Consider the following 15,804-nt stretch of genomic DNA (forward strand, 5'->3'; position numbering starts at 1 on the left):
ATTATGATTTAGTCGGCTGATTTATCGGCATAACCTTAATTATGAAGCTAACCTTTAAATACTCTTACATATAGTTTATTCAGGATAAATAAAATTGTAAGAAACTAATTACGTTAGAAAGCAATAACATGCAGTGCGTTGATTTTCTTGAATTTCAGGTTAAGTGTTTTTAATTTTTACTGTGGGATTCAGTTGTTTAGTTTTACTAAGAAATGTTATTAAGGTTACAAAACTTGACGGCATGGCTATACCGGGGAAATGTAAAAAGCTTTTTGTAATAAACTTGTTTTGTTTTTTTGGAATTTATTATTTTTCCGAAATCAATTATTTAAAATAATAACAAATATTTTAAATACAGATAACTTATCATTTAGAAATATTTAATTATCCAGGAGAAACTAAATCTTTTCCAAATTTAGTGTGGTTTTTTTTAATTGAATTTTTTATTTTCAAGTTAGACCAATTTATTCTTTTATCCAACCGTTCAAGCTTAATCATATATTTTTATCAAAAACGAATTCTAGTTGTAGTTGTGTTACCAGTCTTAAATTGATTATTCTAAATCTATTATATTTTGGGAATTTATTTTATTGTATGCATGAATGATCTTTAATGTTAAATTTTAAGTAAACTGGACTATGAGTTGTTTTGATTCTTCACTTTGGAAGCTTTTGTGTTGCACAGTATTTTATTCAGCCCAATACTTTTGGTAGTTTGTCGATATTGAAATCTTTATTTCTTGTTCACACAGATTGGCAATGAAAACAATTTAAGTTAAGAATGTTTCCTTTCTTTCTATATTATAATGATATGGTTCTGTAATCTCTGAAGAAAAAATGTAATGAACAGATTACAAATTACATACATTCTTCAATCGAGTACTAAATACTTATTTTGTTGTAGAAATGGCATTTATTCAATTAACGTGGTTAAATCAATGTTATGGTACTGGTTTGTTCATGATTATCTTATAAACTTTGCTGTGTGCTAAATATTTTCAGTGCTGATTACAGAATATTTACTACAGTTTAGTCTTAAACAGTAAATATTTTTATTAAATTAAAAAGTAGAGTAAATTGTAGTCTAATATGTGAAATTTGATGTTCTGATCTCACCACTTTTGTAAATCTGTTTAATTCTTTATTTTATAGTATGCAATCTTAAATTTGCTTACTGTAGAAAAACTTTTGATGAAGTCCTGCTGATTTTTTTTCTTTTTGTAAAAAAAAATTACTTTTTTATTATTAAAAGAAAATTTTTCATTAATGATTTTTTTTTTTCTTACTTCCTGGTAAATTATTAATATATTTATTTTATGGTTGAAGTTTGTTTTTGAAGAAAAATTAAATTCTACTTAAACATCTTTGTACTTTCAAAATCTGGTAAAAACTTTGCAATCAAAGAATTTCTGTATTAGATGCTATAATCTTAAAGTTTTAGTCCACCTGACACAAGTTATTCCCAAAAATGACATCTGATTCTCAAAGAAGATATCAAATGAAATTAAGTTATTGGCGAATGCCATTAACATTAATTGAAGTAATTAAGTAGCTGAGTATTTCTTGCATTATTGTTGTTATTGGAACTTGATTAAGTTATTGTTATAAGATAAATGCTATTGAACATTTGAGGAAACACAGTTGGTAATTCTCCTTGCAAAATTAGTTAATATCTAATTGACAGTACTAAAAAATGTTTCTAGAAACATATTATATTTTAACCAAAATTACATTTTTAACAACATTGGTCAGTACTCCTCTGTAATCGTGAATGAATTGAGTATGAGGTAATCAAAACAATAAGATTTCTTAGGACCTTATTCAACATGGATATAAGTTCTTTTTGTTGGTACAACATAGAACACATTTTGAAAAATAATGGTTCAAATACAACAAAGTCTAAATTCTTGTTACTTGTGGGGGTTATCACTATTGCTTAGAATGCCTAAGCAAGGAATGAGAACTTCATGGACACTACTGTATTGTAATTTTTCTAAAGGTAAAGCACATTTAAAAAAAAAAAAAAAGACTTGATATTTCAAGATTTTGATTTTTGTTAATTGAGACAAGAAGACCGCAATCTTTCTTTCTTTTACTTGTTTATTAATTTTTTATGAAGGCAAAACACATTTCTAAAGAGAATAGTTCAGACATCAACAAATTCATTTTTTTCTGATTGATGAGAATTAAAGGGCATTAGCCCTTTGGCAGACAAGACGGTGTGAACTCCTCTATTAGTAATTTTTTAAAGTAAGAATACATTTGAAAAAAAACTTAAACACTTTCTTTGGCTTTATTAATTTATGTTAGAATGACCAGGAAGCCTGAAAGTCTTGGACAATATATTTTTTTATGGTAAATCCATTTTGGAAAAAAAAGAAAAGTTGAATAAATTTTGTTAATTTAGGGTGTATGTAATTCAGCGTGTCTGTGCCTACAGCATAGAAGTTAAAAGAAAACATGATACTTTTTCTACCATTTGATCAAAATTTAACTGTATATTTGTGAATTTGAATTATCTCTTACTATTATTATTATAGCATCTGTTATTATTAAGCTCTTACCATCTGTATTTTCTTGTAACTTATTAACTTGTGTTAGCAGAAAAACCTGTAGATAATTAGTAAATTTTAATAGTTAAAAAAAAAACACGGAATTATTTTTACAGGATGTTTTAAAGAAAATGAGGGATCTAGATGATAAAATAATTTACACTTTAAATACAACCATACCTACAACAGCAACATTTCGAAGTCAAATTGATCCTTCAAAAACTTGTCAAGATTTATATAGTAAGGTCAGTATGTATTTATTTTTAATCAAAAATTAAACAAATGATTTTAAGAACCTCTGAAGATGTGGCCTCTTAAAATCACTTTAAAAAATTCTTACAATCACATTCACTCTGTAGAATTTGTGATAGTCCTACTTGATCTTATCATTTTATAAAAAGAATTGAATTTTGTAGAAAGAATTTGAAATAGGATAAATAGTGAAATGCCAGTTCACATTCAGTACTAGTACAAGATGAACGTGCAAAGGAGGGTGCATAAAGGATGCGTCAACAAACCTGCAGGGCTGTTTTATATTTTCATATTCTGGTTTAGGTAGATGAATGGTTCAGAAAAATGGATTGCTCTATTTACATGTTTTTGTGGTGGTCAGTGCCAACCTTGGAATATCACCCTGATCCTGATTTCATTTCACATTAATTCAGTAAAAGAATTATTTTAAAAATATTATTTATATATATATATATTCTTTCTTTTTAAAGTCGGTTTTAAGATTCATATTCCTCTGTACTGTTATACAAATATAAATAAATAACTTTGATCCTCCAAGTACAGAATAAAATTAAATTAGTTAGGATGACACTTACCTTATATCATTATATATACACAATAGCACTTTCATGATTTTCTCGCATCTTCAGTTGATCCAAACTTTTAATTGTTCATGTAAAATTACATATTATAAATACACAATTTTAATAAAACAGAATCTTGATAAATACAATAAAACAAAATTTGTTAAAACTTTGCATATATACTTTAAAATCAGTTCAAATCAATATGGAATTAGAATTAAATTTTTTACCCTGTAAATTATAAATTTAAGATCAAAAGTTGAAGTTAAAAATTCTATTTATAAAAATATGTTGTCAAATAATAAAAATATTAATTAAAAGTTAAAATGATAAATGTGTTTTTAACATTCGTTTTTAACACATTTATCATTTTAACTTTTAATTAATATTTTTATTATTTATGTGTGTGTCTATATGTGTATGTGTGTGTGGTTTGGCTAGCCAATATTATATTACTATATAGGATTTTAAATAAATTAAACTAAAAATTAACAGTATTTGATAAAGTGCTGCTATATATTGCACCCATTATAATCGTGTCATCCTCATACTCTGTTGGTTGATTAAGCTGAATCCATTTTTATATTTATATGTATAAAATCTCTCTAAAACATCTAAACCCCTATTATAATTATTATTATTACTCAATTAGATTTTCTTATTTTTAATATTTCCAAATTAGTGTAAATATCAGATATTGAATGTTTATTAACAATAAGATGGTCAGAAACAAAAACCCAATTTTCAATTTTTATATCTGGTTTTGAAAGATCTAGTGGTCTTTCCTATATAAGTATGGTCACAGTCATTAACATTTTATTTTGCAAATTCCACCCAAATTATATACACTATGTGAATCGCATGTCTAATGTTTTTTAAATGTGGTATGCAGGTTTAAATTAATTTTATCATAAACCTTTGTAATATTTTCAACTCTGCTGTCAGTATATACATTGTCGATTTTTTGTGTTTAATTTATTGATATTAGACATGTATTATTGTTAATTTTTAATATTTGTTTATAAACGCAAATTCAGCCTCGTGAATCTGCAGACAGAATTTGATGGAAACATTCTTATAAATATTATTTAAGTTGGTGATACATTGATAAGAATTTTAATAAATTCAAATAATCAGCACAGTACTGTATTAAAATACATATAACATGTTAGAAGAAAATTGTGTTTAATAATAATGGGCTTCCCATGGGGACTTTGTATCAGGCTAGAGTGGTGAGGTGATGCGAGCACTCCGTGCGAGTCTAGACCATAAATCATCACCATCAACTGGTAACAAATGGGTTGCCCCTGGGGCACTGTTTTGGTGCTGTTATAATATCTCAGCAAACAATCATCTGTTTTTCAGAATTCAAGCAGAGTATTTGTTTGTAGGTTGAAGGCTAACTTTTGCATGCATCAGGGTCACTCTTGATCTAAATTGCGAAGACAAACTTTTAAAAAAAAAAAATAAAAACTGGTGTAACCAGGCAAAACAATCGATTTTGTTTAATGTTATTAAGAATAAAACCACTAGCAGATCAATTGCATACTGGAACAGTTCAGATGGGAATAATTCGACCTTCTCCCTACAGCCTGAACTCAAAATTCAAACAGGGTGTTTGCTAAATAGAAAATCACAATAGAATCTTATTAAAGAGCAGTGGTGGTTGTCTGCAATGTATTTTTTTTGGCAGTTGTGTTTTTTAATGTGTATCTCTTGTTTTTTAAGTTTCATTTTAAATAGTTGAAAATTGAATTAATGGGTACTTTCACCTTTCCAGAAGTTTAAATTAAGAAAGTTTAAATTAAGTTCCATTTAGGTATAATAAGATTATAATAGCTTTCTATTTATACTACATCCTAATTAAAGTAAATGCATTTTACCGTATGGTATCGCTAAATGAATGAATTTTAATTGGAATTGGAATTTCAAAATTGGGAAAATCTATTTTTTTGTTCCTCTGCATTTTTGTATAAGGTTATTCTCCTGGTGAGAGGTTTTACTTGAAATATCTTATAATGGTGGGTGTTGCTGTTTCTCCATCATTATTCTCTAGTTGGTGAGAGGTTTTACCTGAAAAATTGGAATAATTCACCCATAAACTTTTCTCAATGTTTCAAATCATCATCTAAAACACCTTCAGTACTTTGGGTTTACTTTTATTTGTAATTTCATTACAAATAAACAAACAGACACTTTTGATTGGTTGTAAAAATGAGTTTTATAAGAGTATTTATTACTTACATAATTTTACTGTAAATCTCTTAAAACATTTTTTCTATCTGTGTGTGTGCCACTAGTCACTCTGCAGATATATCAACATAATATTGAATTGAATTGTAAGAATATTGAAAATGTAGTTTTTTATCTTCTCATGGTACTTCTTGGTAGTATGACAGTATTTTGCTAGCCGTTCCAAAATCTTGGAAGGTGTTCTTCCACATAATTTTGAATCTCTATGAGGCAATGAAGTGGCATTCCATTTTTTACAAAAAAAAAAAATTTTTTTTTCTACAAAAAAATTCTCAGCATAAGCTGAGAATTGAGTTGAAGCATAAGCCATTCACTTAAAATTTTAAGATAAATTCTTCCAATTACTTAGTATTGTGAAAAATATGTATCTGTACATCTTGTCACAGGAAATAGTACAAAACATGCCTATTTTAGGCAAGTCTTGCACAGTTTCTCTTAGATTTTTTTGTTCCCCATAATCTTACATTCTGTATATGATATTTCCCCTAATGCTGATGAGAGAAACCACCTTCATCAGTATGTTTCTGTATGTCCACACAAAATTTTTATATAATTTTTTATCACTTAAACTTTGCAATTTCTGAATCTATAACAAAGCCATTTTCAACCAATCTCATAATTTGTAATTCTGAACTTGCTAACCTAATTTATAATTGCCATAGATAAACTACATGTTTTTATTTTATCCATTATATGAAATAAACTTACAGTACAGGTGTGAAAAATTATCAACAGGGTGGAATAATGCTATTTTTATATTTTCCCAAACACATGAATTTTATTAAAAATGTCATACTTTTATGAACTAGCTACAGGAACAAGAAGTGCAGTGTCTTCAAAATCTGAATCGTAACACTGTACATTATACACTGTTTGACTTCCAGAAATTATACTAATCAACTATTGAAATCTGTTTATGTTTATGGCTGTTATTTAATTGCAGATGTTTAAGTCAATCACACAAATTGTCAATTTAGAAATAAAGCCTTCAATTATTTTTTTTTAATATTGTACTTTAACAAAATTCATTACTGATTAGACACATGTACATTGAAAATGGTGTGAATAATAACATGTTGAAGATGGATCTGATTTTAATGAAAGATAATGATAGTGAATGCACATGAATTCTTAAGTGAATGATCATGTTTGATAATAAATTTATGTAAACTGATATTTTATGATTTCCTTACAGTTTTCTGAAATTTCACGATCAGTGCAGCATGACATCACCACACTTGTACAAGTATATATGACTATGGCAATCTACAAATAAAGCTAAAGCTATTAAATGGCTAATGATGCAATTAGCTGATATGTAGAATAAATGTTTAAATTTATTTTGCAGTTTGTAGAATTTTATATATATAAATTTTAAAATATAATTTGTTACCTTTTTCTAATCGCACTAGGTCTCTGTTACTAAAACAGAATTAACATCATCATTGAATCTTAACACTCTGACCACTCTGACCAAAAGGTGAACCATGTCATGCAAACATGACAATTCAAAAAGGACTTCACAACTTCAAAAGCATATATAAATTTATTGAAATAAACTTGCAGATTTGGCTGAGATCTCATTTTATAAAAAAACATAGTCAGTTGCTCAACATTTACTTTTCGATATGGCTTTCATTTGTAAAGAGATATACATCCCACCTGAAGTCCATTTCATTTCATACTGTAGCCAGCAAGTTGGGCATTACCTCTGCAGCTGAGGCATTAATTCGAAGTCCAACAAGATCAGCAGGCAAAGGTGGTACATAAACCTAATCTTTAATAAAAACCCCACTAGAAAAAATCTTTTTTTTTTTTTTTTGTCTTCAGTCATTTGACTGGTTTGATGCAGCTCTCCAAGATTCCCTATCTAGTGCTAGTCGTTTCATTTCAGTATACCCTCTACATCCTACATCCCTAACAATTTGTTTTACATATTCCAAACGTGGCCTGCCTACACAATTTTTCCCTTCTACCTGTCCTTCCAAAATTAAAGCGACTATTCCAGGATGCCTTAGTATGTGGCCTATAAGTCTGTCTCTTCTTTTAACTATATTTTTCCAAATGCTTCTTTCTTCATCTATTTGCCGCAATACCTCCTCATTTGTCACTTTATCCACCCATCTGATTTTTAACATTCTCCTATAGCACCACATTTCAAAACCTTCTAACCTTTTCTTCTCAGATACTCCGATTGTCCAAGTTTCACTTCCATATAAAGCGACACTCCAAACATACACTTTCAAAAATCTTTTCCTGACATTTAAATTAATTTTTGATGTAAACAACTTATATTTCTTACTGAAAGCTCGTTTAGCTTGTGCTATTCGGCATTTTATATCGCTCCTGCTTCGTCCATCTTTAGTAATTCTACTTCCCAAATAACAAAATTCTTCTACCTCCATAATCTTTTCTCCTCCTATTTTCACATTCAGTGGTCCATCTTTGTTATTTCTACTACATTTCATTACTTTTGTTTTGTTCTTGTTTATTTTCATGCGATAGTTCTTGCGTAGGACTTCATCTATGCCGTTCATTGTTTCTTCTAAATCCTTTTTATTCTCGGCTAGAATTACTATATCATCAGCAAATCGTAGCATCTTTATCTTTTCACCTTGTACTGTTACTCCGAATCTAAATTGTTCTTTAACATCATTAACTGCTAGTTCCATGTAAAGATTAAAAAGTAACGGAGATAGAGAACATCCTTGTCGGACTCCCTTTCTTATTATGGCTTCTTTCTTATGTTCTTCAATTGCTACTGTTGCTGTTTGGTTCCTGTACATGTTAGCAATTGTTCTTCTATCTCTGTATTTGAACCCTAATTTTTTTAAAATGCTGAACATTTTATTCCAGTCTACGTTATCGAATGCCTTTTCTAGGTCTATAAACGCCAAGTATGTTGGTTTGTTTTTCTTTAATCTTCCTTCTACTATTAATCTGAGGCCTAAAATTGCTTCCCTTGTCCCTATACTTTTCCTGAAACCAAATTGGTCTTCTCCTAACACTTCCTCCACTCTCCTCTCAATTCTTCTGTATAGAATTCTAGTTAAGATTTTTGATGCATGACTAGTTAAACTAATTGTTCTGTATTCTTCACATTTATCTGCCCCTGATTTCTTTGGTATCATTACTATAACACTTTTTTTGAAGTCTGACGGAAATTCCCCTTTTTCATAAATATTACACACCAGTTTGTATAATCTATCAATCGCCTCCTCCCCTGCACTGCGCAGTAATTCTACAGGTATTCCGTCTATTCCAGGAGCCTTTCTGCCATTTAAATCTTTTAATGCTCTCTTAAATTCAGATCTCAGTATTGTTTCTCCCATTTCATCCTCCTCAACTTCCTCTTCTTCCTCTATAAAACCATTTTCTAATTCATTTCCTCCGTATAACTCTTCAATATATTCCACCCATCTATCGACTTTACCTTTCGTATTATATATAGGTGTACCATCTTTGTTTAACACATTATTAGATTTTAATTTATGTACCCCAAAATTTTCCTTAACTTTCCTGTATGCTCCGTCTATTTTACCAATGTTCATTTCTCTTTCCACTTCTGAACACTTTTCTTTAATCCACTCTTCTTTCGCCAGTTTGCACTTCCTGTTTATAGCATTTCTTAATTGCCGATAGTTCCTTTTACTTTCTTCATCACTAGCATTCTTATATTTTCTACGTTCATCCATCAGCTGCAATATATCGTCTGAAACCCAAGGTTTTCTACCAGTTCTCTTTATTCCGCCTAAGTTCGCTTCTGCTGATTTAAGAATTTCCTTTTTAACATTCTCCCATTCTTCTTCTACATTTTCTATCTTTTCTTTTTTACTCAGACCTCTAGCGATGTCCTCCTCAAAAATCTTCTTTACCTCCTCTTCCTCAAGCTTCTCTAAATTCCACCGATTCATCTGACACCTTTTCTTCAGGTTTTTAAACCCCAATCTACATTTCATTATCACCAAATTATGGTCGCTATCAATGTCTGCTCCAGGGTAAGTTTTGCAGTCCACGAGTTGATTTCTAAATCTTTGCTTAACCATGATATAATCTATCTGATACCTTGCAATATCGCCTGGCTTTTTCCAAGTGTATACTCTTCTATTATGATTTTTAAATTGGGTGTTGGCAATTACTAAATTATACTTCGTGCAAAACTCTATAAGTCGGTCCCCTCTTTCATTCCTTTTGCCCAGCCCGTATTCACCCACTATATTTCCTTCCTTGCCTTTTCCAATGCTTGCATTCCAATCTCCAACTATTATTAAATTTTCATCTCCTTTTACGTGTTTAATTGCTTCATCAATCTCTTCGTATACACATTCTACCTCATCATCATCATGGGCGCTTGTAGGCATATAGACGTTAACAATCGTTGTCGGTTTAGGTTTTGAATTTATCCTTATTACAATGACTCTATCGCTATGCGTCTTGAAATACTCCACTCTCCTCCCTATTTTCTTGTTCATCACGAAACCTACTCCTGCCTGCCCATTATTTGACGCTGAGTTAATTACTCTAAAGTCACCCGACCAAAAGTCGCCTTCCTCTTCCCACCGAACCTCACTAATTCCTACTATATCCACGTTTACCCTATCCATTTCCCTTTTTAAATTCTCTAGCCTACCAACCTTTTTTAAGCTTCTAACATTCCACGCTCCGACTCGTAGAATGTTATTTTTTACTTTTCTGGTGACCCCTTCCTTAGTAGTCCCCACCCGGAGATCCGAACGGGGGACTATTTTACCTCCGGAATATTTTACCAAGGAAGGCGCCTCCATTATTGTTATGTGAAAATGCAGAGCCACATTTTCTTGGAAAAAAAAGCAGCTGTAGTTTTCCATTGCTTTCAGCTGCGCAGTACTCAAGAGGACTGAGTGATGTTGATACGGCCGTTTAAGTCGTCCTGACTCACGCCCCTAACAACTACTGAAAGAGCTGCTGCCCTCTTTCAGGAATCATTCCTTAGTCTGGCTCTCAACAGATACCTCTCCGATGTGGTTGCACCTTCGGTCCAGCTACTCTGTATCCCTGAGCACTCAAGCCCCCTCACCAACGGCAAGGTCTCATGATTCATAGAGGAGGCTATGAATCATGAATCATAGAGGAGGCTAGAAAAAATCTAGCAGGGTGAAATCTGGAGAGCAAGTTGGTCGTGCAATTGGACCTTCACAACCGATCCACCTACTTGGGCGAGTATCAAGAAAATCTCAGACATCTAGGCAGTAGTAAGGTGGTACCCTGTTTATCTGATATTAATGGCATCCGTCTTGGTCATCATTATCTTACTTAGAAATTAGAAAATTTGGAAGCATGTCCCAGATATTGTTGCCTCCTGGAAGAATGGCCCATACCGTGTTTTGTGTAGGTTAAAAATATCATTGACCGTAGGGCTGTCACAAATGTGCTGCAAAGTTTCATGAGGGTTTTCACTACCCCATATTCGGCAGTTCACTACCCCATATTCGGCAGTTATGAGTGTTTACTTTGCCACTGATGTGAAAATTGATTGTTTGTTTAAAAGTGTACTATGTATCATTTCCACCCAAACTGCAGCCAAGCTTGTCATCATCTGAATGTGTTGAACCATGGTTAGTTTGTATGGCTTAAGTGGAGTCGTTTATGTAACACACTGTTTGTGGAATGCCATTCTCACATAACACATGTCAAGTCGATTTCTTCATACTGTTTCTGTTGAATGTTTGTTACTAAACAACCTCTTTACAAAGATTTAATGCCAAGAGTAAATTGTGTGCCTACTAGGAGGCTCTCTATGAAAATTATGTTGAACTGCAGTTGCAGATTGCAAATTGTGAAACGAGCACTTTCTGCACGAGTAAATGTATCCATTTTTAACAACACTGGTAACACAGCTCTGATGGTCAAAACTTGATGTGTTTTGCTATGTAATTCAACCGAATCTGTAAGTTGTCTCAATAAATGTTTTATGTGCTTTTTAATGCTGTTTAGTTAATATTTACAACCATTACCATAAGATAGTTGAATATGAAGTTATTTAAGTACATTAAGCAGGTGAAAAATCTACATAATTTTTGACAAAACAAAAACAATAGTTATTTTAAAACTCAAATATGCTAGTTACAAACAAAAATTTTTGAGAGAGTATTTCCATGTTATGAAGGTGCCTTTTTTTAAAACTTAGCTTGTGCTCAAGCCAGTTTATGTTTACTAATGTCTTAATTATTTTAACCAATGTAATACATTTATTGTATTAGTTTTAATTAGCCTTAAAAAATCATATAAACTAAATCTAACATAAACTACCTAACTAAAGACAAACTGAAAAATTGAAATATTACTACTTAAAAAACTTAAATCTTTATAACCAAATTTCTCTAGTATTTGGTTTACATAAAGAATATTTAAAAATATTTAAGAATATCTAAAAATTCTTTCCCAGCTTATTACGAAAATGAGAATTATGGTTTACATAAAGAATATTTAAAAATATCTAAAAATTCTTTCCCAGCTTATTACGAAAATGAGAATTAAGATTTAGCACCAAATTTAAATTTATGCACAATTTAAAGTAGGGATTCCCAACCATTTTTTGACTATGGACCCTTTAAAAATTCACTAAATTGTGGTCCCCACATTTTAAAGATTAAGAATATTATATTGTAAGAATATTATTATATTGGGATGCCATAATAATGGGAATGATAACTGTAAATCAAGTACTTACATATTACTAATAAATACTCAAATGGCCTATCAAATACAAATATGCAATGTGCCATTGTATATTTTTAATAACTAAAATAATTCTCTCCAAACATTTTGGAGAGAGTGAGATCTAAGGTTCCTTCGATCAATACTGATTGATTTCGTGTTTTAGATAGTAAATATTAGGTCTGAGCCAGTTTTCACCAAACAGCTACTTGGAAGACTGATGTAGAATAATCTTTAAGCTGTTCTTGGAGTTCTATAGCCCAATTTTACTTTCAAATGGACCTGCTATCTACGTATTTTGAGTAAATTATTATGAAATAATCTTATTAATCTTGCATTAATTAAATCTGTCCTTGTATCATAGTTAAGTTATTTCTTTGCAATTGCAAGGGAATCCTTGTTAAGCAAATCTTATCAGATATATCCAGCCGTTGTTAAGCAAATCTTATCAGATATATCCAGCCTTCCGTGCAAGAATAGTAGCTGTCTACAGAAAGTTTGCTTTTGTAAACTTTTGTCATGGATCAATAACTAGGCGTACAGAAACGACAGCAATAACACACTCAACCAGGCGTACCAGTAGCAGCAGACTTGCATCCTTGCCCACCTTTTGTCATGAATGTCCATTCACTGTTCTTTAAATTTCCTACACCACCTGTACATTACGATCACTCAAAGTTTTCACTATACACTCCCCACACCACCTTGTGGTGGGGGGTGGCCATCAGGAGCCAGGTCTATATGTATTGTGATAACACCATCTCACAATGCATAGACCTGGTTCCCGCCTATTTAGTATTTACTTACATTTAAACACAAAAAAAAAACAGGGTTTTTTTTCAACCTCTGATGAAAGTTAATCCTTGTACATCAGATACTGTCAGTCCTAAAGTTCAAATTTATGATGATAACGATAAACAACATTTATGATACAAGATTCATCTCTGCCTTCACTGTCAGTCCTAAAGTTCAAATTTATGATGATAACGATAAACAACATTTATGATACAAGATTCATCTCTGCCTTCACATAGTTGAGGCAGTTTTGCAAAGCATTTGATTTAATATTCACAACTTTTATAACTGCAGAAAGTACTTCTTCAATCTTTTGTCAGTGAATTGCAAACAACGCTGTTTTTTTTTAAATATGCCAGTCCTGATTTGTATTATCTTCCTGTCATTTAAGCTGCCCAATTTGTAGGATAAGATTCTTCGTAAAATTTTTTAACTCTGTTCTTTGGCCATTCTAATTCTTAATTACAATGTATCACTTATTATTTTATTACTCTTCTGATTCGTCATTGATGAAATAACTGAGCAGGATGAAATAAACAGGTAAAATACGTTTTTCTCATTATGAACAAACCGGTTCACTGAAAGCTAATACAGTCGGTTAGTCCTCTTTATCTTTGCATTAGTTTCCAAATGTATTTTCAGCTTTGATGCAACCAAGGGTGCATTTTTTTCACCAAGGGTGAATTTTCAGCAATACGAATATCTGAACTAAATGTTGAAAAATATAAACAAATGTTCATGAGTTACACCTCACTTTCAAAAACAAACAATTATTAGTTACATACCTATTATAAACTTCTGCTTCAAACACAATGCTTGATATTAAACTCAGAGTACTTCATAGATAAATTATAATACATATTAGATTGGATGAAATAAAAGTGTAATGATTTTAATAATAAAAATGGTAGTACTCAATTTAAAAAAAAAAAAAAAAAAAAAAAAAAAAAAAAAAAAAATCGCATTCAGCTTTATAAATTGGAACTCACTGAATTCCTAATCGCTTCAAAGTTAAATAGAATTTCTTGGTTCAAAGGAAGAATTTTTGAATGATGTACATGAATTTGGATGAAGGTTAATTTGGACATTAGCAACTAAATTAGAGTAGCATTGATAAATTATTTTCTTCTTGTGTAAAATAAATCACAAATTTTGATCTAGTTCATATTAGTTAATTTTTTATAGTAAGATGGATTTTTACTTTTTGGTTCATTTATTTATTAGATATTGACCAATTATAACAAAAGGGAGACTGCAATTAAAGACTGCATTGTAGCAACATCTGATAGGATAAAAGATTTGAAAGAACAAAACTATAATAAAGAAGATTTGAAAGTGAATAAAGCATTAAAAAGTGAACAAACAAAGGTAAAAAAATTTATTTAGAAAATTTTAAAGTACTAACAATGATGATAATAATAAATAAAAAAATAAAATGTGTGTTTTTGTTGTTTAGAAAATTTAAGCAGTTTGATTTGGTTCGGTGTTTTGTTGAATCTTCTAATAGTTAATGAAAAACAGTAATCAAAAATATTTAGCATCAATCCCTGGAACAGTTAAAAAATACTGTATTATTGTGGCTGTTATGCTATTACAGATTAACATGCCTCAAATTCATTGCTTATAAGTATCCCTGACCACCAATATGCCTGACGTGAAGATCTGCAGATGTGACAGTCTACAAATACATTCATTAATGAACAAGGGACACAGCTGCCTTCTCAGTATCAATAAAACTGCTAGATATCAGGTGAAATGTCATATGAATCAATCTATCGCTAGATTTTTTCAATTAAACGACCATGTAGGATTTTATATACGCATGGATAGATGTACCATTTATGTGCTGACAATGATTCCTATAGAAATTAAACTCTTGTTTTTATTTCAAACAAAGTAACTGTAATATTGTTGCTGGTGCTAGCACTACTTTATATTGCTCTAGTACTAATAATAAAATATTACTAGCATTCCAATCATTTGCAACAGTTTTTTGTCTACAAATACCAAGTAATATTAGTAACATTTTTACGTGGTATTTGTAAAAAACCACGTAAATACTTTTTATTTACAAAGTATTACTTTGTAAATAAAAAGATCACCAAAATTAAATATCAATAAATAATAAAAATCACCAAAATTCTTGTTAATTTTTAAGTGGGTTGTTGCATATTGGCATTTTTGATATTAGCTAGCTGCCTGTAATAAATAAAAATTGTTGTGTTCATTACATTCCAGTAAATAAACATTTCAGTAAAGGTTTTGCTGAAATGAAAATTAGAAAAACCTTCCCAATTAATAATTTCCATAATAATTCTTTTTACTTCTTCCCATTAGTTGGCCAGGGATATTTATAAGCAAATGGATTACAGTTAAGTTAGGGGATTCATCTATAAAATCTATATAAAAACTATTGGTAATCATCTGAAAAATTAATTCTGGTTGTTAATACTATTCATTATCGTCCAACTTTACAACATAATTGATATTATTACTTAATTCAGTACAATATTTTTCAGATTCAAGAAAGGACCACTACCTTCCAATCCATTTACCAATTTTTTGGAATAAACTTTTTTTCTTATAGAACCAATATTATTATTATATTGATATCTTTTAAAAATAATGCCATTAAAATATTTAGAATTTTCTGAGTTTTCATCAAGGTGTATAAATGAAAATGTGTCATTTCCA

At 30.4% G+C, this 15,804-nt stretch overlaps 2 protein-coding genes across 2 annotated transcripts in view; one reads left to right on the top strand and one right to left on the bottom strand.

Moving 5' to 3' along the window:
* Ccdc58 (Coiled-coil domain-containing 58) overlaps nucleotides 1-15,804 on the top strand; it is a 17,528-nt gene continuing 1,724 nt past the window's right edge. Inside the window, exons 1-3 of the mRNA XM_075360823.1 lie at nucleotides 1-158; nucleotides 2,668-2,796; nucleotides 14,335-14,478. Of these exons, the coding sequence (XP_075216938.1) occupies nucleotides 129-158; nucleotides 2,668-2,796; nucleotides 14,335-14,478 (303 nt within the window). The 5' untranslated portion in view covers nucleotides 1-128. The remainder of the gene's footprint in view (nucleotides 159-2,667; nucleotides 2,797-14,334; nucleotides 14,479-15,804) is intronic.
* LOC142322117 (UPF0389 protein CG9231) overlaps nucleotides 14,474-15,804 on the bottom strand; it is a 24,369-nt gene continuing 23,038 nt past the window's right edge. Inside the window, exon 4 of the mRNA XM_075360822.1 lies at nucleotides 14,474-14,657. Within this exon, the coding sequence (XP_075216937.1) occupies nucleotides 14,651-14,657 (7 nt within the window). The 3' untranslated portion in view covers nucleotides 14,474-14,650. The remainder of the gene's footprint in view (nucleotides 14,658-15,804) is intronic.

This window comes from Lycorma delicatula, chromosome 3, assembly GCF_047948215.1.
Source record: "Lycorma delicatula isolate Av1 chromosome 3, ASM4794821v1, whole genome shotgun sequence".
NCBI classification, from domain to species: Eukaryota; Metazoa; Arthropoda; class Insecta; order Hemiptera; family Fulgoridae; genus Lycorma; species Lycorma delicatula.